General features: G+C 36.0%; 1 protein-coding gene and 1 long non-coding RNA gene across 16 annotated transcripts in view; both read right to left on the reverse strand.

Moving 5' to 3' along the window:
• Positions 1 to 26,496, reverse strand: part of CEP128 (centrosomal protein 128) — a 140,781-nt gene that overhangs the window by 41,213 nt on the left and 73,072 nt on the right. For 10 of the 15 annotated variants that reach the window (XM_062636218.1, XM_062636217.1, XM_062636216.1 and 7 more), the window contains 4 exons: positions 18,147 to 18,196; positions 15,547 to 15,570; positions 2,399 to 2,476; positions 461 to 574 (listed from right to left, as the gene is read on the reverse strand). In XM_062636218.1, the coding sequence (XP_062492202.1) occupies positions 461 to 574; positions 2,399 to 2,476; positions 15,547 to 15,570; positions 18,147 to 18,196 (266 nt within the window). The remainder of the gene's footprint in view (positions 1 to 460; positions 575 to 2,398; positions 2,477 to 15,546; positions 15,571 to 18,146; positions 18,197 to 26,496) is intronic. The other 5 variants (XM_062636228.1, XM_062636230.1, XM_062636226.1 and 2 more) reach the window with 3 other exon arrangements.
• LOC134172788 (uncharacterized) lies at positions 7,040 to 9,923 on the reverse strand. Its single transcript, XR_009968015.1, has 2 exons — positions 8,440 to 9,923; positions 7,040 to 8,051 (listed from the first exon to the last, which is right to left on the reverse strand). It is a non-coding gene; the product is annotated as an uncharacterized LOC134172788 (long non-coding RNA).

Raw genomic sequence — 26,496 nt, forward strand, 5'->3', positions numbered from 1 at the left:
TGGATTTTATGCATGAAACAGACATCTTATCTTTTGTAAAGACTGCAAAGGGCAACTACTGAAAAATCATAATAAGAAATTTAAAAATTAATCATCCTTTTCATGAAAGAAACAGATTTCTGTATTTACCTTTTACATGAAAGGACAAGGGGAAATTGAACAAACCAATCAAAAAATTGCTGCAGACAGCAATTTCATAAAGCAGGTAAACCCTTCAGAGTTGTAAGATTCAGTAAGACACTTTTCTTTGAAATTTTAAACATTTTTGAAAAACATCCATGGCACTTTACAAGACAAGCTTCTGTCATTGAATTTTACATCAGCCATGGCAGCTACACAAAACAGAAACATTCATGCGTGATTTTAGTCTGTGTCTGTACTAGGAGTTAATATGCGTCAAATAAACTTATGCGGCTGACTGCAAGTAATTGGGAAACAAAAGTGGAGTACACACACATACCTTGAATTGTTGAACTATTCGTTTTGAATCTTCCAGCTGTTGCTGTAAAGAACATACCAGTTCTTTATATTTTGTGTATCTTTCCTCAATAATCTCCCTTCGGCAACGGGACTCCTAGAAATGGATTGAAAGATCTAAATGGTTTGATAATCTGACAAGCAGTTAATAAATGTTGGCTGTAAACACAGATATCACCAAGAATTTTCAATACAGCAAGAATTAATAAATTACTATCTTTCAGAGGCTGAAATACAGAGGCCCCACAAAAGCATGTAATGTTAAAATGAAAATGGGTTAGAATGTGAACAGCCTCATTCTCAAATGGTGAAAGATTGCTTGTAACTCCAAAATTCATTAATATTATGCCTTCTAAGAAAGAAATTCTGTAATGGCAAAATATTAAGCACTTGGGAAAAAAAAAAAAAACGAAGAAAATAAAACCCAACATACTAAGGATATGGACTAAACAGAACTATCTTCAAATGAGAAAACAGAACATCTTCCACTGAACTAGATAATCATTCTCCTGAATGACTACAACTACCAAACAACTTGTGAGATATTACCAAAGACTTACTTTCTCTTTCCTTCTCCCTTCCTATGAAAACACTGAGGGAAGAACAAGCTAGTAATGGAAAGCAATTAATAGCTTTGAAATACTTCATTCACACATACTCCTTAAGAATAAAATACACTATTGTACAAAATATCCAATGTATTATTTTCAAATATAGGAATTAATGAAACTCCAAACTGACATCATACTCATGACTAAGATATAAAGTTTAGTTCTCTTGAATAATAAATTATGTAATAAACAGTATGCAGTTGTTGGTAAGGACTCTTTTTTTAAAGAGAAAAAGAAAACTTCTTAAAAATTAAACATCAGGGAGAAGGACAGAGCTCAAATTAAGACAAAGAATTTGAATTCCAATCTCACAAATGCTGGCTAAGTGATAACTACAGCAAATCAGAAAATGACAGCGGCATTTCATTGTAACATTAAGCAAAAGCATGCACATGTGAAGGTGACTGTAGAAACACTACATTCAAGCTTCTGCTTTGCCCAGCTGAGAGCAGAATTTCTCCTGTCACAATGCAGAACCATCAGAAACAAAAGGCAAATGTCAATCGCCATCAGAGCAAAAAGCTCTTTTGGGGTTACCTGGAATGTGAAGTTAAAGCTATAGCTCCCAACAATATTTTTCTTTAAAAACCCAAATATTTCAACTAGCACTTGTGTTCCTAACTGTTGATGATGACAACAATAAAACAGCATACAATTATTAACACATGACCTTGTGCAAGTACATTTAAAATAACAAATGTTGTAAACAAATATGTTTTGAAATGCTTATGAGTACCTCAGAATGAGAAATTCTACACAGCAAATAAAATGCAACTCATTATGCATTTGTTGATATGTGATTTAATACTGATTTTAAACTTATATTGTGCAATGAGATTCCAAATTCTCTTTAGTAAACTACCAACTTCATATATGGAAAGCAATAATAATACAGTGGTTTAGCCACTTACCCACTGAAGATCTGATATGAGGCTTATGACTTGACAAAACTTCACCACTACTGTCAATGTGATATAATTTATTTAATTTAAAAATTTTCATTTTTTAACAATGAGCATATCGGAATTCAGCACTCAATACAAATATTCTGAACCAGCAATTAGGACTTGACCTATTATGCCCAGTTAGCAATGTTTGTTTACATGATGGAGTATTTCAGCAATATTACTAATTAGGACTAAATTTATAACCTCATAAAACATGAAAATAGGTTTCTCTATGTTTTGTCTATATAATATGCACATATGTCATGTTACATATCTTATTAATTAATGCATACATCTGAAGAGGACATTAATTAAACAAAATATTTTGGAAGTACTAAAAGAATCATAGGAAATCTATCTTACTCCAATATCTTTGAAATCTTCTAACAGGCTCAGTTTCTCAGGAACAGTCTCCAGATGGTCTAAAGCTACTTGAGTATGCTAAAGAACAGAACACAATATAAAACAAAAAAGTTAATCAATTCTTCCAGCCATCTCAGACATTGAAAACCTATTATATCTATGGAAAACAGGTCTACAGGTATGTATGTGTCTGTAAATAAAACAGGTCAACAGTAAGAAGGCTGTTAAGAAAAGAAGGACAAAATAAAACATACAGCAGAGTTTCCTTAATTTGAGTCTCTCTGAATAGTTACCAGTTTACTGAAGCAAAACAATACTTTTACAGTTTTGGAGTTTATGTAGCCTTCAGTACGAAATTTTCTTCTATTGCACTTCAGGGAGTAAAAAGCATTTAACAAAAACATAAATCTTTACTCACAACATTTATATCTTTGTAGCTAAAGACATAGTAGAAACTTTTTTTTTCCCAAATACAATTATGTGCAGTTAGCATGTAGCTGAATATAAAACAATCAAATTTCATATTTTTGTTTTAGATATATGTACTGCTGAAGAATGAATTACCACTCTAGGGAGAGTTAGGGCTGGACTCAACAACAAGATTTCACATTCACACCAGTGACACAAAAACTCTAGTGTGTAGCAAGATGCAAGGAACTGAAGAAAATTATTATCCTGTTTTGGGTTTTCTGCACAGGTGGGTTAGTCACGTATAAAGAGTAGTTATGCCCCACAAGCCAGATTACTCTGGAGCTTTTCAAAAGGTGCCCTTCTATTATTTGCTGAAGAGAAAGTAGAGAAACAATACTGCTTACAGTTTCTGAATAGTTGGCATTTCCTCCACAGTTCTATAAATTACACTTCTTTGGCTAAGGTTCTGTTAACCTGGTATGCATTCTAATAATAATGGATATCATTAACCATGTTACTGCCCTGGCACTTTAAAGCAAAAATCTATACAACAAATACAATTCATCAATCCTGAAGTCAAATATGGTTATGCTGTAAAGTCTGCAAACTGAGTTAATTTGCCCTTAACTACAAAAGCTCTGCTGCTAGTCTTGGAAAGTCACCATCTGACCAACATAAAAGACATCACCTTTTAGTCCCAGGCTTAAGACCTAAAGAGACTAAAACTTGCAATCACACCAGGATAAAAAAAAACCAAACACTGGGAACCTCTCAGCACAAGTGCACTCTACTCCAAAAAGATGGAGGGGAGAGTGAAGAGCATAGAAACAGAACTGAACAGAGTAAACCCAAGTGCAGACACACCATCCATTTAGAAGCAATGATGTCTGTCTTATTGTTTGCTTCTTTCCTAACAGCTCCAAGTATTCAGATTTTAAGATTGCAAGAAATATGTTTTCCATAACTAATGAAGGTCAAGTTTCACAAGCAATGAGATTCACTTGCATCTTGCAGGGCTGAACTTGTCACCAATATTCAGCCAATAAACAAGAATAGGTAGTGAATGCGGGACTGGTTTTTCTGCTTCTGTAATCATATGCATGCAGAAGTATAATGTATGTAAAATAATTTACCTAATTTTCTGTAATTAGGAAAAAATTGCACTGGCAGTTAATATGCTGAAAATATTGGAACCTATTTCTATAAAATGACTTTGTTAAATGACTGTTGCATTAGGGTTTTTTTAACTTTTGAAACTAATGAGGTTCAAACAATAATCTCCCACCCTCTTAGAATAAACTTTTACTTTTAGATTGCATGCTTAGCTAAAAAAGGGCTCTCTTTTCCCACTGTTATATTCTGCAGTAGGAATGCAAGATGCAGTAGGAAAAAAATAGCCAGGAACTCACAAATCTGGCCCCTTTTCCAGGATAATTTCTGCTCTTCACACAGCACAGAAGAGAATAAGAATACATTGTGGTCAAAATTATTAGAACAATAACAGCTCCATTATCACAGGCAAGGGGAAAGAATTCCATGAGAAGGTTGAGTGAATTGTTGCTTCAAGAACAATAGGAAGATTAAGAAGCCTAGAAAATGGGATAAAAGGATTGGCCAGCAAGGAAGGATATTTTAGATTCCAAGAAGTACAGGAAGAACTGTCAAAAGTGAAACAGAATAAAACAGATACTTTAGTCCATTAGTGAGAACAAGAAAATAGAGACAGGGAAAATAAGGCATTGATAACGTAGATATGAACCCAAAACAAATTATTATTTCCTCGTCTATACTAACACATTAATTCTGTTACATTTTAACAAAACTCAGTCAGAATTAATAAAGATTTTTTCTTATAACAAAAACCAGTAAATTCTTCTTTCTCCCCTCCTGCAGGAGAAAGGAAGTTTATATTTCACACTTAGCTAGCTGCATTTGGACCAAACCCAAAATTTACTGTATTATCTTCATAAGAAGTCCTGCAAAATTCACCTAGGAAGATTTTGTAAGGACTAAAAACTAATTTTTCCTGAAACATATCTGTTTCTTTACCAAAAAAAAATTAGAGAACCTGCAGTAATACATTAATTGGGCACGAGGCCTACATATTGTGTATAAAGTGTTTTTCACAGATTACAGTGTAAAAATGTTTTTACAGCTATAAAATACCTCTTTCCTGTTTTCAAAATACTACTATACATCTCAACTTGAAAGTAAAGTTGCCCAGAGGTATCTATCAATCTCTAATGTTTACCTCTCATAAGAATGAACCACTTCACTTTTACCACATTAAAGCAGTATTCATTCATATTTCATGCTTCATTTACAATGGCCTTATGTTCATCAAAGCATTAATTTTCCACTTCATTAATTTATGATGAGATGCAATGTTTGCTGCTGCTTCACAGAGTAGCCCCTGGTACTGGTCTGCATGTGTTTTTCTAAGGCTGGGAAATATATGAGAGACAGCAGACCAAAAGGAATCTAAACTTAACTATATGTGAAACAAAATACTATATCCTAATGTTTTGCAGTCATCCCAGTATCATCAAGATCTGATGGGACACATGTCCACAAAGTTTTACTTTGAACACAAAAACTTCACTACCCCTTCAGACATAAAATCCTTCCTCATAGGAAATAACCCCAAAATCATAACACCCTCACAATGTCTCTTCTTGGCACAATACCAAATTAAACCATAAATATTTTAAGCTTATAGTATGTATTGCCTAATTCATTTTGCTAAAGTATTTTACTTATGAACTGCAGAAAAATATACATTTGAGGTATCACAAATACCTGGGACACAGGACAAATTTAATGTAGTGGCTCCTCAGTATGCATTAAAGTATATTCAATTTGCAGCAATTTTTTTTCCAACTACAAAGATTTTTGCCCTTGCCCTCTCGCTCCCCATGTTAATAAAGACAGCCTGTGATCTGTTCTCAGAATAAAAGGAACTCAGGCCCTAAATGATGCCTTAAGCCATCCCATTTTTCAATTCTTTCTCTAAATTCCAATGCTAAAAACCACATGTCTACACTGTCTATTCTCCCCAAGTGTCTCCTAAATATATCCCCTCTATTTCATGTACTTTTTATGGAACACAAAAAAAACCCAAAACTATCAGCTGTGCCTCAGCTAGCCCACATTAGTTACATTATTAAACATAATCTTGAAAGCGGAAGACCAGCCTTTAGGTTATATGCATATTCAGTCCTTGTTTTTTTTGGTTTCATCAAGAATCATGTGGATAAAGGATGATACATGCTACTTTGAAAGGTTTTTTAGATTCTTAAAATTTAAACCCAACCTCACACACGAAATGATGGGCTCTAAGCTAATCATTACTGCTGAGGAAGTAGATCATGGAATAATGATACATATTTCCAAGAACTTGCTAATTCAGTGTTCAGTATCAATCAGACAAACAATACTGGAGAGAATCAGGAAAGAGGAAAAAAGGAATACAATTATTCCTGAGTACAAATCCACAGGGTCAACCCATCTTGACAACTGAGTGCAGCTGGAGACTTCTGTTTCAAAATAGAAAGAAGAAAAGGTCAGAGAAGATCAACAAGAATGATCAAAGCCATGGAGTTCTGTTTCTATGTAAGAAATTATTAAATACAGTGACTGAAAAAAAACAGGACTCTCATGCCAGGAAGACAGAGAAATGACCAATTTGCATGAAAAAAGAAGTCACATAAAGAGAAAATTTTAAATGGGTTTAAGCATAAAACTGGGAAAGTTCATGAATGAGGAAGACCATGGAAGGGTTCCAAATTCATAGAAATTACATCTATGTCTAGAAGCCTCTGAGCTTTGAATAGCTGGAATCAGACTGAATAAGTGGGAAACAAAATATATGTCAGTCCTGTTCATAAACTCTTCCCTACTTCCCTAAGCATTTTAATTTGGCCATTGTTGCAGTGCCTATAGCTGGGCTAGGCTGACCTTTGGTCTTAAACAGAACAGACCCTTTTATATTCTAAAATTCTCAGTCTTCTGAGCAGTTTGGGAACTGATTTGAATAGGATAAGTCACATGCTAACATTTTCAGGGACAGAAATGTGTGCCTTTTTCATAAAACCAATGAAAAGAATGGCAAATAAAAACAGAAAAATAAAAAAGCCACGTTTTATAGGGGAAATTCAACAAAGAATGTGGCAGCAAAAGAATACACTGTAGAATAGGAGGGAAACATGATGAAAAAGCTGGCACACAGAACTGGTCTGGTAATTTAACGAAATGCACAGCAACCTTCTCAATGTGGATCAAATGTCATACTTGTATGATTAATGACTACACTCTATTAAAAGAGATGGATTTAGCCACACAGATAAAAGGCAAAAAAGGATGTCAGAAGCACCTGACATAGAGGACAATTAAGTACTGTTAATTTTTTCCCAGAAATCAGAAAGCTGTATGACATAATGAATACATATAACCCTAAAGACAGCAATCACATCTGTCTGCTCATTGTTTAACAGGGAACAGAAGGTACTGATACAGTGCACTGATGGTACCGATAAGAGGAAGAAACACCAATTGTACTGACTGAAACCATATTAAGGACATTTTACTTTCACAGCAGACTCTTCCATAGAGTGCTATTAATCTTTGTTTTAAAAATAAAAATCATTTACTTTGAGAAGGGGCGTTCTATGTTTTCACAGAGAATAATAAAACAAATTACTCGTTTTTCATTAAATCATACAAACTCTTTGACGTTTAAACTGCATGTGAACAGTTAATCCTCCTATATGGATGTATTCTTGGTGATAGACAGCTTCACACTGTCTCAAGGGACAGATCTAAATCAAAATCAAATACACATTTCATTTTCTGGCTCAAAGCTGCAATGCTAAATGCAAATAGATCAAACTGGGTTTGTCTATACCCTCCTACAGTTTGCCTTTAAGAATCGATGTATTGAAAACACATAAACAAACCAGAAACCAAGCTTCATTGACTTTCAAGTACAGAGCTCCTTTCTTTTCTGAGGTATGTAAAAACAAATGGCTGGCTGTATTGCACAGACATTTTTGAAAATTAGAACTGACTTAAGTGCTAGTTAGAGCTAATCCCCAAAGAATACCCATAAAAAGATTAAATGTGATTGTAATTTTAACTGACTGCAATGCATGTCAGCAGGCAGTTACTCACAATTCAGATGAAAGATATAATGGTAAAGGTGATCTACAATGACTTATTTAAAATGGCCTTAGCAAGTTGAATACTTAGAATCATAGAACAGTTAGGGTTGGAAAGGACCTTAAGATCATGTAGTTGCAGCCCCCCTGCCATGGGCAGGGACACCTCACACTAAACCATCTCACCCAAGGCTCTGTCCAACCTGGCCTTGAACACCAACAGGGATGGAGCATTCACAACTTCCTTGGGCAACCCATTCCAGTGCCTCACCACCCTTGCAGTAAAGAACTTCTTCCTTATATCCAATCTAAACTTCCCCTGTTTAAGTTTGAACCCATTACCCCTTGTCCTATCACTATGGTCCCTAATGAAGAGTCCATCCCCAGCATCTCTATAGCCCCCCCTTCAGATACTGGAAGGCTGCTATGAGGTCTCCACGCAGCCTTCTCTTCTTCAGGCTGAACAGCTCCAACTTAAATAGTAAGAATAGGATACACCCAACATGTATTCAGGGATCCTTTACTTTTCCTGCTAATATCTGTGAAACTGTGCATTGTTAACTTCTATCTCCAGCACTAGACTGATACATCATACGCTCTTCTTTTACCCAAGGCAGGATTCTACACCTGAGGTTCTCTGTTGACTCATGCACCAGGCAAATTCCACAGGAGCTAGAACGTTCTGTACATCATATGCATAGAGGGAATATAAGAGAAAACAAAAAATGTATTTTGTATCCTTAAATTCCACTTTTTTGTATTCTTTAAATACCATTACTCCAATTACAACATTGTTATAATTTCAGCACATCAAGAACTCAATTTACCTTTACAAAGATAGGTAATACAAAATACAAATTTGTAGAAATTTACACAAAATACAAATAGGTACAAATACAAAAGAAATCAATTTACCTTTACAAAGATAGGCAATACATAAAAACTTGTCAAGTCACACAACATGCAATTTCAATTGTCTTTTTTTCTATACTACATTGTTTCATACAGATTTTAACAAAATTATTTTTTTCCAAGCAAAAACTACACTTATAATAATGAAAATGAAAATACCTTTGTAACAAAGCATTGCAAATGTCAACCTAACCAAGCTTTTAATTTAGACTCCAGATGTTTTTGTATGGGGTGGACCACATTTTAATTAAGAAAGCTCCATGGATGCTTCCTTTCCTGTTTGCAATGTCATGGACCATCTCTCATTCTTGAGCACATAAGATCCCTGTGGTAACTATGTGAATTGTTTACATGGAAAAATATTAGGAAAACATTTCATGAATTTTTAGTTGTTTGATGCATACTAGCAGCTAGAAATGTGGAGAAGACAGTGCAGTCTTTTGGCAAGCCAGCTCTCTGTGAATCATCTGCTAGTGCTCCGAGTACTACTAGAGGTCCACAGGATTTCTTTTTGAGAATCTATTCTTTACCTTTTGCTAAGATTTTGATCAAAAACATCCAGACATAATTACTGGAAATTAAAAGGAATACAAGACAAGAGGCAGCATGCCTAAATTAAAGCAATGTTAGTGGGCACACATTCCTAAAAGGTATAAAGATTTCTCTGTCATTCATTCATGAATGTTATCTTCAACTTTATGGAGGTTTGCAAGCTAAAAATGTTTACATGCAATTTATGTTTATGTTTTGCATGCTAACAATATTTCATCATGCCTTCCAGAAAGCCTTACAAAAATTCAATTAACACAGGAAGAAATACTGTTCAGTTTCACAGCTGAGAAACACTGAAATACAGAGAGAAGTGATTTAAGCTAGGATTCACAGCAAAATCAGTGCCAGAGTAGGAAAATAAATTAGGAATTTGGATTACAGATTTCCCCATTTTAATCAAAAGATGCACATCTTTAGATGAGATGAGAGAAATGAGAGAAAAAAAATCTATAGTAACATTGATAGGTGTAACTGATGTCTGTGTCCCCAAAGTTATAAATGCCCCTTAAAGGCAATTTAGCAATAAATTCTTAGGCCAGTATTTTAAATATTTTTTAACAAAAACACAGTAAGATATTCTTGAGCATAGTTATCTGTAAAGTTAGTGTTCAAAGTCTCACTGCAAGTATATATTTTGTAACAAGATGTTATTTCTTACAGGTAATAATTCATTTTTACAAAACTGAACATTTCTAATAGAAAGTAATTTAAAAATTGTGTTATATATCAGGTTTTGAGGGAAGGGGAATTAGAGGTGACATTGGAAATATACATATGCTTAGTTTGTGGATTTTGTGCAAGTACACAGCTTTAAATGAAATCCATAAATTAGAAACGTTGTGCAGAATCTTATAACTTTTTTCAGCATTTTTTTGGTTCTCACTCTAAATCCCATAATTAGCCAGAAAGTGAGAAATAAGTATGAATGGGAGATAAAGGCAACTATTTAAAGAAAAAAAAAAAAAAGAAAAATCATACTCTTCAAAGCAAAACAAGTTCTTTTACAGAAAAAAAAAAACAATGTTGGTGGAGGAAAAGCAGAGGTGGGTGTATTAGCAAAAAAAAATAATAAGTAAAGCACCAAAGAGTAGGTGGCACAGGATGCATAAGTAGTAAGGTATTCAACAAGAACAACAGATGTGTGGGGGGGGAGAAGAAGAGAAGAGGAAGGTGAGCATCAGGAGAAGCTAACAGCAAACACCATCAGGCAGCAGAAGTTACTTGATGGGAGTGAGCAGAGGAAGGACTTGAGGAACCCTGGGAAAGTTCTCCATCCCCAGCAAAGGGAAGTGACACACTGGTTTGCTCATGAAAGGAAAGGAAAGGGTGAGGCAGGCAGGACAGAAGTTCTCAGATTGCTGCTCCTCTCCCGGTCTTTTTTATAAGATCAAAGAATGGCTCTGTCCTGGGACAACCAGAAAGCCTTTGATGTAATGGTAGTTTTGGCAAGACACTGCAGAAGCAAACACCAAGGGGAGAAGAAAGCATTAACTCTCAGAATCAAGATTTCCTAAACATTCATACATACAAAGCTTGACAACCATGAAATAATCTCAAGAGCTGAAAGCAAGATTTACTTATTGAAGGAAGGCACACTAAGAAAACACAGAGAGAGAGAGAGCACCTAAAACAGATGGTGTCACTCAGATAATCTCTCTGGGAAATGCATTGGGCATTGTTACTCTTTCAATTCTTTTTTTAAATAGGGTGATAAATGAGAAAACTGATGCAAATTTGAACCTGCTACTACAGTAGAAGAATCTAATAGCTTTTATATTGCTGAGTGCAGACAGAATTTTTTTTTACTGGTATTCAAAACCTTACTTCCATGAACATAAAATATGAGTTACAATAAAATACATGAATGGTCATACTGAAAAGGAAATTCACATTACATAACAATTTTGCAGAATACTTACAGCATTACTGGAGTTAACCTAGATTTTATGACATTGTAACAAAAAGTTGAATCATATCCAGAAAGTCTGATCCAAGTATTCTGAGCAAGTGCTAACCTCACTTCTGAGTTCTTTATTGAAAGCAGCAAACTGTCTTATTGATCAAAGGATATGAAATGCATATGTTCACTGGAATAGCTTCAGGACATAGTTGATTTCAAATTAAGTTTCCCAGTCTTGATGTCAGACTAGAACTACTAAGGCAGAGCAATCTGACTTGCAGCTTATGCTCACAAAGGACATGATGTAGTTTACAGAAACCCACTAAGGCTGTAAAGCATGGCATACCAGCAGCTTGTACTTAACAAAATACACCCTGACCTCTTTATAAGTAGGTTCAATGGGAAGTGCATCTAAGAATAAAATACAGACTTTTTTCCAAGAAAATCGTACATGTTTGTCTATAAACAATACACAGGCAAATCCTGTATGTAAGAACTACGCTACACTCAAGAGAAAACAAATCACCTTGTTTAAAGATAAACTGTATTCATTCTGGCAAAACATCAGACTACACAATTGATTACCAAAGTAATCATGAAAGTTAGTTGTTAATAGCTATGTAATAATTAAATTCACTTTAATAAACAGTATTAAACTAAACTAAAAACAAAAAAAAAGAGCCAAACAAAACGCAATCTCTAGGTTCCCAAAAATCTCAGTTTTTCCTGTACTTGTTACTCCCATGGCACTTCTCATGAGCTGAAGGATTATTCCAGAATATACTCTGATTCTTTAGCTCTTTAGCTCCTTTTATATAGATCAGTGAGTCTGTCTAAATACCCCTGCTCTTCCTTGTTACCTTCTGCTCCTGTCCTGTGCACCCTGCTGGAGCAAGAAGCTGGGTACCTATCTACTGAATCATACTTTAGAACTGATCTGATTAAAGAAAAACAGACAAAAAAAATCCAAAAGCTTCCTGTGATAGGTACTATTTGTTCGCAGGTTCCTTAAGAGAGTGACCGGATCAGGTGTCATGTGCTGAAGGAGGATGGCAATAAAGCAATTTCCTTGGGAATCAAGTGAATTGGCTAAGGAAAAAGCAGATCAAAAAAAATATTGGGTACAGAGGACAGGATGAGGCATGGGTAGGAGAAGGAGTTTACAGTTCAAACAGCTTGCAGAGAGCAGAAGGAGCTCACAGAGCTCAGAGATGATGCAAGGGACTCCCCTAGTTTCCCACAACTTATAAAAATCAGAGTTAGATTAAGCTAGGACTGGAAGGTCTGTTCATCCAAAGCTCAGAAAAGAATCTACTAGGTTCCTAACACGTTTCCTTCCACACACACACCCCCCTCTTTTTGTTCTTGCCTAAATTGCCAAGTTCACCCCATGACTACTACAATTTTACTGGCACATGCAGGAGGCAGAAATGAGTAAATTGTAGAGGAACAGAGGAGGGCAGGCTGTCAAACATACCTCTCAGAATACATACACATACACAATTTTCAGGTCATTGTGTAAAGCAGCTTGTTTAGATTAAAATCTTAATCTAAAGATCTAAAAATTGCATTTACTGCTAGATATACGCGTCTTTTCTGTTGCTTAAAAAGGTATATGCGGGGAGAAGCAATTTAAAAAGTGTGCAAGAGGCTTCATACTTGTGGTAAATCTCACACAGTTCTGCACTAAACTCCATCTATTCCTGTGCAGACCAGTTTCTTCCCAGGATTAGGCAGAATAAGAATGTGCTGCAAGAAAATGCAGATGAAATTCCTAACCCAGTCACCCCATGGTCTCACAGTTTGAAAACAGTTCTAGAGAGTTGATGCTTTCCTATGCATTATATATAACTTATATATGTGTGTGTTCTGGTTTTTTCCTCTCTTGCCCCTTTTCATAACTTGTATTTCATGAGTCTCATGAACCGCCACCTTTCTGACAAAATTTTCCTAAGGAAATACTTTTTTTCCAAAGCTTAAATATTTTTTTCACTAAGGATTCTGTCTGAATTTAATTCAAGAACTTGAATAGAGACCTTGAATTTGACTAGAGGCCTTATGTCTCTATTCCATTTCCATTCTCTATAACCTGAATTAAATCACAAAATATGTGAGTGGTTGTACTTTTCGGATGTCATGCTCTGAGGACTCAAAATGGCAGATAAGAAAATTATACAAATATCTGTGTACAATAATTATTACGTACTCATTGTTATAAATGCTGCATAGATATAGAGCTATGTAGACATACACACTAAAAGTATAAGGATTTTTGAAGTTCCCTTACATGGAAAGCCTTATTCATTCTTTTGCTCAAGGGTTTTTCTACCTTAGCTCATCCTGACACATTCAGACGGCTTAGGTATTACTCTGTGTACATTTTTAAGATCAGTGAATGGGAAGAACAAGACAGAGATAATGCTGTCATCATCAGAACTGAAACAGATATAAAAGTCAAAACCACTTATATTTTAAAAAGTATTCACTCTCAGATATCTAACATCTGACTTTTGAGTATACTTAGCAAAATACATAGCCAGAACTGTCACTGAATTTAGCTATTACTAAACCTTCACATTTCTGAAAATCAGGCCTCAAGTCACAAAGTCAGATACCCAGAACATGAGGACACAAAGTAATATACAGTCTTTGAAAAATTTTGTTTCAGTGATTTGCTTCACATCATAGAGGAACTTCATGGTAAAAGTAAAATGAGTGCCACGGGAGCATTCAACAGCCTTAGTGATGACCATATTTTCTTGCCTGCAATCTCAGGACTTCACATTACACATCTTTCAATATCAGCAATAATGAAAGCAGTGACTGATTTCAAGCTCTCGGATTTAGCATCACAAATTTGCATTCAGGTGTTATGTCCCAACTTGCATTGAGAAAGAAAATTATGTTTTACTGATGATAATAGTCCTATCTGAACAATAACTTACAAATCTTCCTACTTAAAGTATGAGAAATAAAAAGTATAAAGAGTAGGAAAGCTCCAGGAAAAAATACAAACATTGTCACAAAATAAGGATTGAATTTGCTTGATGTTGGGCTATTTGCAAGCAATTAACCTCTGCCTGTGTTAAAAGAGCTCTGGAAGCAGAAAAGACAAGGCATTTGCAGGCAGTTTAACTCACAGCTCATGACAAATGGATGGCAGTGGATACATGCCTGACCGGTTGTCATGTAAGCAAACCATGAAAAAACGATGCTACTGAACAGAATTAATGTCCTGGCAACTCTTTACACTCACACGGGATACTGAGATACACTCACTGCCAGGATACTGAATCTGAGCATCAGCTCTCTAGTCCCACAAGGCAGGAATTCAAGAATTCTCATTTACAAAGGGCCTTTTATGCGAGAATGACAGCTTTTTTTAACATATTCAATACGTATAAAATATATTTTTGAAATGGGAAGCTGTTTTTAGATACAATCAGGAAGGACAAAATAATTTGCACAAGCAAATATAAAAGTTTGTATTTGCAGCCTTGATATTGTCTCAGTACTGGTTTCTTGGGATTAAATTTGGAAGAAACTACAGGCCTGATACATACTATTGTGGGATGTCCTACTGGACATTCCTACACGAGGAAAGCAGCATGGTTCAGAAATGCTAGGACAAGACGAGACCCACCCCTGCTATTTCACCTGGTACTCTTAAAAGCTTGGAACAGCTGCATTCATGGCATGTACATTCATGAAAGCTTTGGTGCTTCCAACTTATTACCTTATTAAATTATATTAATTTATATTAATTACTCAAAAAAATGGTATTCCTTCATGCTTTTAGTTACAGTGTTGATGTGAGCAAATGAACTGATTGTTTGCCCCTCCCAGCATAAACATGTAAAAAGCACATGTACATGAAATCATTAGACCTACCAAAGGGACCCCAAACATTTGAAGTGTTAGCAACAGAAAAATAACGTCCTTTGTACAGCTCAAACAAGGATGAGGATTGAACTGTACAGAAAAACATCACACTGTAATTCATATAACTAGTGCTCAACTATTGTAGTAAAAACCTGCACAGAAAGGTGAAGTGTAAAAATATTACACCTTCTCTTAAAAGTAAAACGACAGTTAAAAGCCCAGAACTGCAACTTTCCTTTTTTCTTCCCAAAATACATAAACCCAATGTTTTTCATCAGTTAGAAGAATTATGAATGTGACTGTGATTGGTTTGGAAATGAATTTAAGAAACTTACCACTTCTAAGGCCATAATACGTTCCTAAAAATAAAGTTAGATGCCATTAGAAAGTAAAGAATATAAATGCAACACAAGTTGAACAATGATGAAAAGGATTCATTTTGGTTTTTTGCTGGTCATATGCATGGTATTTTGTAAAAACATCACTGAATAGGAACTACTGTACTTACTTGGACCTCTGACCCATTTATCACACTATCTCTCTTTACAAATTTGTTCTAAAGAAAAGAAACTCCCCAGAAACAAGGTAAGAAAGAATTTTAAAAAATTACTCAATGATTTATTTTATTCAAATAGTACCATTTGATTTTCAATATTGTTGATATTACTCTTATGTATCCCAATGTTTGATTTCTTTTTTCGACTATCTATGACTGTAAATCTGGCATATTTTGGAGTTCATGTCACATTAGCATCTGGTTTAGTTTTCTTTTAGGCATTTCCTTCAAAAACTAACAAGCAAATTCCATATCATTATTCTGTTATCCAGAAATAGTTCTGAAGAATGGTTTTTTAATAATAAGATGACGTTAGTCAAAGTCTAAAGTTAGATGAAAATAAAATTAAAATAAAGCAAGCTTGCATCTGTTTTAATCCAGCACAAAATATAGAGAACCCAGAATTCATAAAATCAATGCATATATTTTAATGTTCCCTTTCCATTTAAAAGAATCTTTAAAAAAGATATTAAACCAGTAAATTCAAGATCATGTACTCTAGCACTAATGTCCTAACTAGGAATGGCATTTTAAGTAACTCAATAAAATGTACATTCAAGTGCTTAGTTGAGTCCTGGTCAGGTACATTTGGAGTACCTGACCATTAAGATATTACAGGAATTCTTACCTTGCTCAAATACTACATTTTTGAAAGTACAGGAGAAGATTTTGTGTGGGGTTTTTTTCCCTTTTCCTTCCTGGGTGGATTAGGCTAAGAATCCTTATATGTTTTCGGGCCCTATCACTCCCTAACAGGTAAAAATGATTGTAATAATCTGGATTTATTCCTGCAGCATCCAAAGACAGTTAGATAAGTCTGAACTGACTTCAGGACACTCAAGAAATTGACACATACAACAAAAATTTGTTCCAATGGAAGAATTTGGGAGCCAGAAACAGTTCTTGCCATTCACAAGACTGGAAAGGACATAAAGCAATTTGATCAGCAGCTTGACAGACCATCGGAAATACAGGCAAGCACATGTACGCACACAAGACACTATTACAATGCAACTTTCTGCAGTATAAAATTACTCCTTATTAAATCAGAAGTAAATCATTAGAACAATTTGTCAACTATAGAGCTTCACATGAAAGCAGATGCAGAATTGCTTCACATGAAAAGAGATCTTTTTACATTGATGTAACTAGATATGCACCTGTGTAAACTGCTTGCGTAGACAAGCTCTCAGCCTTGTTAAACTTAAGCTGCCAGAAAGCTAGGCCAAGATTTTTGTTTGAACAAGGAACAGCTGGATTGGTGTGTTGTGTAACTTGTCTCTTCTTACTGGATCAAACTGTTTCTACACTTTTTGATACATCTAGCCCTCAAAATGCCTTCTCCTTATGATGCGAGAAGAGAAAGCTTATCTTTTCAAACAAACTCTTATGGTCAAAACTCAGGTCAATATGTAATTTCATTTTCTTTAACACCCTTATCTTCATTAATTCCTTCATAAATGTCCTGCTTCCAGAATACTTACAGAAAGTTGCTTCATTGATACTCTTCATGCTGTAGCTAAACATTTTTATACTCATGTTGGGTACTGTCTGCTGTAATTTGTTGCTAAAAATTTCTTTTCCCTTCTCTATTCTGAAGAATACATGCACTACCCTCCCTAATAGCTTTCAGAGCCTCACAATTTAGACATTCCAGCTTGGTTTTGCTTTCCTAGCCATTTTCATTTCAAAGGAGTATGTTTTCTTTGACTGCAATGCTTAAATACTATTCCAAAGCTGAGCTTAGGGTAAATCTTAATTTTTAAGTGCAAATTTAAAGTGCCTAGCACAAGCAGCTTTAGTGCTAGATGACATACAGTGAGGAATTACTATACCGTATCAAGTCCTAGCACATTTTGACTGGTCTCTTCTTCCTCAGGAAGGTGACATTTAATGTTTCAGAGATTTAAAATACTTACTTAAAATCTTTTACTTTCAGTTTATTCAGAGATACAGAAGAAAACAACACAGCTCAGAAAATCTAAGCCAACCAGTAGAATTGGCATTTTTGCAGTTCTGAATGCAGATTTGCACTGCCCCATGTCACATAGTTTCAGTGAAGCCAGCAGTACAACATAACTTGAGTACAGAGTGGGACTTGAAAGCAGCACTCTTTTCACTGATGGACTAGACTTATTGACTCATAAGGAGAATGCTGACTACTTCAATCTTCTCTAATGTGCAACTTAATTGGTGGGCAGAAATTCATTAGTAGTGATTATTACTAGCTATCAGGTCTGTATTTGGCTGCATATATTTCCAAAGAATTTCAAAGAATTTAAGATACAAGGCAGGTCAGAAAAACATAATGTTGTAATACAGTTTAGTAATTTGAAGGGTGACAAAAACTGTAGCTACTTAATTAAATAGAAAGTATACCTGGATAGCTCCCATTTCTTCCTCTCTTCTGAGGGTCTTCTCTAGTAGCTCTGTAAAATGAAAAACTGAACTTGTAAATTCAACTTCCTGTCTCATGCCCTGACAGAAAAAGCACTGCATGAAACGGTGAGTTTTTTGTTTCACAGCTTTCACAACATTCCTTTTCATCTGATTAAACTAATTGATTAAATGTGCCAGTGACATGACTGTTTCCAAGCATGGGCTGTTGAAGTAACTAAAAACAGCCACAGGAAAACAGTTTAACTGGGGGGAAGCACTCAAATTCACAGAAAAACTTGCCTATATGTAAATCAATCTTTCAGTGTGTTTGTAGAATTGGCTGGGAAAAAAAGAAAAAAAACAAAAATATTCTCTCTGAAAACTGATTAAAGCAGAAGCGGATCATCAAAAGTATGCAATTATATATGAAAAATTACTCCAGGTTATATTTTTAGCAACCAAATAACATCCCCTGGGAAATGAGTACAGAGAATTTTGACTAATATTACAGTAATGACCTTCTCTCAATAAAATGGAATACTTTTGAAAACAGAAACAGCCAGTTCACTACAATAAAGATATTCGAAAAGTTTTTTGTAATCTTTACAACATAAAATCCTAATACCTTGTATTCATTTGCGTGACAATTATATAGGTTGGCACATACATGCATATAAGTAACATTACATGTTAGAAGTTTGAGTTCTGCGGGATATGTCATAAGTTGCTTTTCTATTTTATTTTGTTCACATATTTTTATGATTAAAAATATGTTTTGATCAAGTGCATCATATTTACAATTCTGGGAAACCTTAAAGTTATAACCTCATAGAGAGTAAAAAAAACCAAAAACTAAAAACTATGCTGCAGGCTTATTACTATTTTAACTACCAGAAGTTCACTTGTGAGTTTTGCATGAGAAGGACACCACCTTAACTAAGCCAGAGACTGACTTTGATTCAAGCTATGCTCCAGTTTGCTAGCAATTAGGACAGTTATGGCATTATGAAATAGCTTTGACAACCTCACAGGACTGAATTCTGATTGTGAATTACCTCAGCATCCAAGTACAGAACAGCTAACTGAAAGTATCTGTGTATACTTATGAAATATTCAGTTATTACAGATTAGCTTCAGTAATTTACAATAGGAAATTATTATTCTACCAACATTAATTTGCTTTCTTTTCTTTACTTCTCAAATCTTTTATTTTTCTTTCTTCCTTCTCTCATTATAAAGCCTCCTTGTGAGCACCCTAACCCACTACCTCTTTTCTCATAGCTCATTCTCCATTTGTGTCTTCATGCAGATTATTTGAGACTTATTTTCAGGCACCAGTCCTTTAAATGTGATGTACATAACACATATAAAATTTTAGTTATTTCTTTCACAAGCAGAGATATTGATTGACTTGCTGTTCTTTCGTCCTAGCGTCTATGCATTTTTTTTAAATCTTTTCTTAAAATTAATAAAATGACCATTTCTTCACTTTATTTTTGGCACATCTATGTTTTTCTGAATTATTGGTATGCTTTCCAGTGCAATGACTCAACTACTATATAAATTCCTATAGCTAAATGTGCTGCAATCAACATTAGTTAGTGCAAGAATATGGGTTTGGAAAGTGGCCGCCCTGTATCTTTTCTTTAGATATATTTCCGTATTCTGAGTTGATAAAAAATTGTATTGTAATACCAGCTGTAAAAAAAAAAAAATTAAAAAAATGAGGGAGAAGGAATAAATCTATGAGAAAGGGATGACAAATGAAAGATTCTTCCACATGTTCCATCTGATCAAAAGAAGAATCTTATAGTTCATTTTATTTTCATTCTAATGCAATATCTGAGACTCTGGTACAGATACGACTGTTCTAAGTGAAAGGAATGTTCCTATAATGTTCTTTTCAAAGCCCTTTTATAAATTTAAGCTAAACAGATAATTTCTGGTAATAGCCTCTAGATTTGAAAGTTCTGCATCTGAAATTAGGGATATCTAGAAACCATTTACTTTATTGAACCACTGCCTAAATTGGCTGTCCTGCAGGACATACATAATACTCTGTCCCCATGAGTGAGTACCTACCACTTCAGGTAGGTACTGAAGTGCTGCTATTTAACTGACAATATATATGTCACCCTTAATGACTATATGTTCAAGAACCAAGTTCTGCATTTAAACTGATGAGTCCATTTAGTACTCCATCCAAAATAATAGCATGTTTGCTCCAAAGCTAAATAAAAAAAAAAAAAATCAAGCAGTACATATTAAACAGCTATATAAAAAGTCTCATAAAAATACAGCATATTGTATAATTCTGTTAAACACTGCTATGTATAATGACAGAATGTCTTTGCTTATTTGATCTGAAAAGTTCATAGAATCATGGAATGGTTTGGGTTGGAAGGGATCTTTAAGATCATCTAGTTCCAGCTCCCCTGCTATGGGCAGGGACACCTTCCACTAGACCAGGCTGCTCAAGGCCCCATTCAACATGGCCATGAACACTGCCAGGGATGAGGCAACCATGGCTTCTCTGGGCAACCTGTGCCAGTGTCTCACCACCCTCCGGGTGAACAATTTTTTCCTAATATCTAATCCAAACCTCCCCTCTTTCAGCTTAAAGCTATTTGCCCTTGTTCTGTCACATACCCTTGTAAAAAGTCCCTCTCCAGATTTCTTAATCTGTAAAACATCTCCCATATTTAAGTTCCTGTGTAAACATATTTTACATATTTAGTGCCAGAAAATAATATTTCAGTAAATTTAAGATAGAGAATTCACTGTGTCTGTGATATAGCAAAGCTGGTCATTAGCCCTGATGGAGGCTCCTTTTGTTAATCCTATGAACAGCTTCTGAGTTTTTGTAATTCTTTCTTTTCCTAACCTAAATTGTACACTCGCATGAGTTTCTACATTTGTTAACAATCCTGCTATGGTCACCTTTCAAGGCCTAATACAACCATAGGGTTCTTTTTTGATTTTGGTGTTGTTTTTTTTTCCAAAAGTGATGTATCATTCTTCTCATGGGCTGCAGAACACATAATGTATAGATTGTCTAGAAAAAACAACATTAATGAAAAAGCATTACAAAATCACCTTCAGGCATTGATGGTTCTTCCCAAAAGATGAATAATACATGGAGAAAGACAACAAGAGGAATGACTTTTAGAAATAGAGATATTCATCAAAATATTTGCTTTTTTTATCTCGCAATCCTATTGCGAACTGTAAGCTAAAACGATTAAAAAAAAATCAAGTGTTTCAGTTGTTTAATACAACTCAAAAAACCAACAGCAAGTTCAGGATATTGTCTGCAGAGTTAGGGATTTACTTCTGTGTAGTCTTACAAAAATAATTTATTTAGTGGTTAAACTCCAGATCATCTAAGGTTTCTCTCTCATTTAACTACTCATCAATGAGCACCAAGTGTCCTTGCAGTGGCTTAAATTTATGTGACAAAACTTCCAGGAAATACACAGATTATGGTTTAAAACATTCCATAAAAGCTATTATCTTTTGCAGTTTGCGTGACACTGAAACAACACAGTATGCTGCAAAATAGTGTAAATATTACCCTGGAGATGAAGATGGTTGCATTCAATGGCTCAAGGTCCAAACGGAGATCAGTGACAAGTGGTGTCTCTCAGGGGTCACTGTTGGGATCATTGTTGTTTAACATCTTTGTCAGTGACATGGACAGTGAGACTGAGTGCACCCTCAGCAGACTTGCCAACACCAAGTTGTCTGGTGCAGTTGACACACTGAAGGAAAGGGATGCCATCCAGAGGGACCTGGACAGGCTTGAGAGGTGGGCCTATGCAAACCTCATGAAGTTCAACAAGGTCAAGTGCAAGGTCCTACACCTGGATTGGGGCAATCCCAAGCACAACTACAGGCTGGGTGGAGACTGGATTGAGAGCAGCCCTAAGGAGAAGGACTTCTGGGTATTGACTAATGAGAAGCTCTATTCGCCCTCTACTCTGCTCTCATGAGAATCCAACCTGTAGTACTGTGTTTAGCTCTGGGGCCCCCAAGAAAAGAAGGACATGTACCTCCCCAGGTGAGTCCAGAGTAAAGCCACAAAGATGATCAGAGGGCTGGAACACCTCTCCTATGAAGACAGGCTGAGTTGGGCTTGTTCAGCCTGGAGAAGAGAAGGCTCCAGGGAGAGACATAACAGTCTTCCAGTATCTGAAGGGGGCCTATAAGGAAGGTGGTGAGAGACTTTTTACACTTTTTACAAGGGCATGTGACAAGGACAAGGGTGAATGGCTTTAAGCTGAAAGAGGGGAGATTCATATGAGATATTAGGAGAAAACTTCACTATGAGGGTGGTGAGACACTGGCACAGGTTGACCAGAGAAGTTGTGGATGCCCCATCTCTGGCATTGTTCAAAGCCATGTTGGATGGGGCCCTTGAGCAACTTGGTATAGTGGAAGGTGTCCCTGCCTATGATAGGGGGGTTGGACCTACATGATCTTTAACATAACCATTCTATGATTTTATATTCCATCATAACTCTCAGACAAGTGAGGAAAAAGGTGTGCAGTTATTGAGAAAGACTTTTTTCTCACACACACCCTCATACCCCAATTGTAATTTTCACTGCTAGAGGAAAGTTTCAGAAAATACATTTAGGAGCAGATATTTATTGACTGGAATGAGTAAAATACAACTGTACTATCTTATTCATACTATCTGGTCCACTAATTTGCCAATAACTAACTAGAACATTAGAAAGCAGTTCAACTACTTTATCTCTCTGCTGGGAGTAACCACTAATGTGCCAATAACTAACTAAAATGTTAGAAAGCAGTTCAACTCCTTTATCCCTCTGCTGGGAGTAACAACACCGGGAAACAGGACACTGACACTGTATTACCTGGAGCAATCAACTTCCCAACGATTTGAACTAAAAACCACAGATTTATTTCAGAAAAAAACACTGAACAGCCTTCACTCATTATGAAGCAGGAACTGGATTTCCCATTTATAGAAATTGAAAGTAGCAACAGAACACATTCTGCTTCACATTCTCTGTGAAGACTGAAGTGCCAGAGAAAGGTCAACAAATTGGATCAATACCTGATTTGTATTTAGAAATAAGACTGTACTAAGAATTTAAACTTGGTACCTGCTAATACACAACTTGTTCTAGCAAAGGGAAATACACAAATACAGAACTGTACATAAAATCAGTTCTTATAGTCACAAATATCTAGTCATATAGTCAAAAACCCTAAAATGTGATTCAGATTACTCTGAAGTTCATATCTGCAATTCAGTTCAATTCTGCATACATAGCTTATGAGGTGTAAACTATTCAAGATTATCTATGAAGTTGCCAGCATATCTGACTCGAGACTTTCACCCCAAGCCAAAAGTGATAGTTTGATTTGAATACACCAAGTATCTCTATGATATAGAATATGTCTAACCTGCTAGTTTCATTATTAGCATTCATAAATTTAGTAAATGAAGATAAAGCAAGGAGAAATCTCAAAAGCTATTACCTTTTTTGGAATTGTATTTAGGTAGTTTATAGCTTTCATTTAATCGTTTTCACAGCAGAACTCAATGGCCACTGCATTTTTCTTTTTTTTCTTGTAGCTGCTGCTAAACAAAGTCTCAAGTGATTTTTAATACTGATTAGAGCTTTCTATTCTGTTAGCAAACTGTTATATTAACACTGAACACATTCCACTATCTTTAAAGACTATAATTCAGTTACCACCACTGCAACCAAAGCACTGCTCATCACCACCAAGACTGAAACAGCTGTTCTGTTTCTAAATCAATAGTTTTCTCATCCACATGTAAAAAGACCTCCAAACTCAAAGGAATAAATTTTTTAAAAAGGAATTCCATTTTGCCATATTCTTTGCCTTTATAAATTCTAGCCATTTATTAGTTACTGTAATTTTCAGTAAGTAACACAGCAAATATTTCAAAATAATATACTTCACATAAGTATACAAAGAACTTTGAAATATTTTTTTTTTTATCAGCTCATTCTTTTGATACTTTTTTGGTATACACTTTCATTTTTGCTGTGGAATTTCAAAGCAGATTCTTAAAACTGTAGCGGTGCATTTGTTTGCATTAACCTGAAGCAGCACCCACAGTCATAACATAAAAAGGTACCTGAAGCTGAGAGAATGGAACAACAGTCCACTGTTCAGATTCCCTAACAGACTTACCATTATGCAGGAAACAGAACATACCGTGTTTTCTCTCTGTTCCCAGAGGTTTAGGCAAGTTTGATATTTTGTAGCACAACTTTTAAACCTTCACATCTCCAGTGCCAGCCTGGCCTCGTTTGCAAAGAAGCCAATGGCTTTTGGGAAAAGGGTAAGGCTCAGAAGGGAAATGTAATCATCTGAGGGGGCGAGGAACAACAGAGTAATGCAACTTAAGATTCTCAGAGAATTTTCTATTCGTATTCATGCTCCTGAGATTTACAAGACTTTTAGGAATTAGTGGTATCTTACTGAGTCAGGCCTAAAGTCACGCAGCCTACAACCGACTTCACAAGTGGATATTAAAACAATAGGGGAAAAAAAAAAAAAAAGATAATATAACTTACTCTAATGGCAGTTTACAGCAATAAGCACCTGAGAGAATTCCTAAGTAAAAGGACCGCATCTGAACCATCCATGGTCTAACTGACCTCCATGAACTTGACTATTTCTTCATTTAACCTATTTTTTGTTTTGGATGCCAGAACATTTTGCAACAATGAGTTTCCATAATTAAAACATGCACTATGCAAAAATGCCTTTTATTTTAAACATATGTGGACTGTCAAAGACTTCTTTACCTGTGTTAAGTCTTGCTTCTAATTTACTTCCTTCAGTGTAAGGCAGACACTGTAATAGTTCAGCTGATGGTAGGGAGAGAGGAGTTATAGAATTGGTAAGGAGAATGTAAAACATCTGCTTGGAACAAATGAAAAAATAGAGAGGTTTTCTACATGAAGTGTGGGAGATAGTTCATTTTTGTGTATATGCATCAAAAAAGAATGAAAGTGAGAAACTACTGAAGGAAGCAAATACAAGATCATCAGACAAAAATTACAGATTCCAATGTGATGCTTACACATTTTTAAGAGGCCTTTATCATAGAATAGTTAGGGTTGGAAAGGAACTTAAGATCATCTAGTTCCATCCCTCCTGCCATGGGCAGAGACACCTCACACTAAACCATATCACCCAAGGCTCTGTCCAACCTGGCCTTGAACACCAACAGGGATGGAGCATTCACAACTTCCCTGGGCAACCCATTCCAGTGCCTCACCACCCTAACAGGAAAGAATTTCTTCCTTATATCCAATCTAAACTTCCCCTGTTTAAGTTTTAATCCGTTACCCCTTGTCCTATCACTACAGTCCCTAATAAAGAGTCCACCAACAGCATCCTCACAGGCCCCCTTCAGATACTGGAAGGCTGCTATGAGGTCCCCACGCAGCCTTCTCTTCTCCAGGCTGAACAGCCCCAACTTTCTCAGCCTGTCTTCATATGGGAGGTGCTCCAGTCCCCTGATCATCCTCGTGGCCCTCCTCTGGACTTGTTCCAACAGTTCCATGTCCTTTTTATGTTGAGGACAACAGAACTGCACACAATACTCCAGGTGAGGTCTCACAAGAGCAGAGTAAAGGGGCAGGATCACCTCCTTCGACCTGCCGGTCACGCTCCTTTTGATGCAGCCCAGGATACGGTTGGCTTTCTGGGCTGCAAGTGCACACTGCAGCCAGCTCATGTTCACTTTCTCATCGACCAACACCCCCAGATCCTTCTCTGCAGGGCTGCTCTGAATCTCTTCTCTGCCCAACCTGTAGCTGTGCCTGGGATTGCTCCGACCCAGGTGTAGGACCTTGCACTTGGCATGGTTAAATTTCATGAGGTTGGCAGCCCACCGTACAAGCATATCAAGGTCCCTCTGAATGGCATTCCTTCCCTCCAGGGTATCAACCGAACCACACAGCTTGGTGTCACCGGCAAACTTGCTGAGGGCGCACTCAATCCCACTGTCCATGTCAGCGACAAAGATGTTGAACAAGACCGGTCCCAACACCGATCCCTGAGGGACACCACTCGTTACTGGTCTCCAACTGGACATTGAGCCACTGACCACAACTCTTTGTGTGCGGCCATCCAGCCTGTTCTTTATCCACCAAGTGGTCCACCTATCAAATTGATGTTTCTCCAATTTAGAGACAAGGATGCCATGTGGGACAGTGTCAAATGCTTTGCACAAGTCCACAGAACAAGTGCACAAAAGCAAAACAACCGAAGTTCAAGTACCAGCAAGGTTTAATGAGAAGGATTTCTGTAAGAAGAGAAACAAGGT

This window comes from Pezoporus occidentalis, unplaced genomic scaffold (genome assembly GCF_034315485.1).
Source record: "Pezoporus occidentalis ecotype Australia unplaced genomic scaffold, CSIRO_AGI_Poc_V1 ctg47, whole genome shotgun sequence".
Lineage (NCBI taxonomy): Eukaryota > Metazoa > Chordata > Aves > Psittaciformes > Psittacidae > Pezoporus > Pezoporus occidentalis.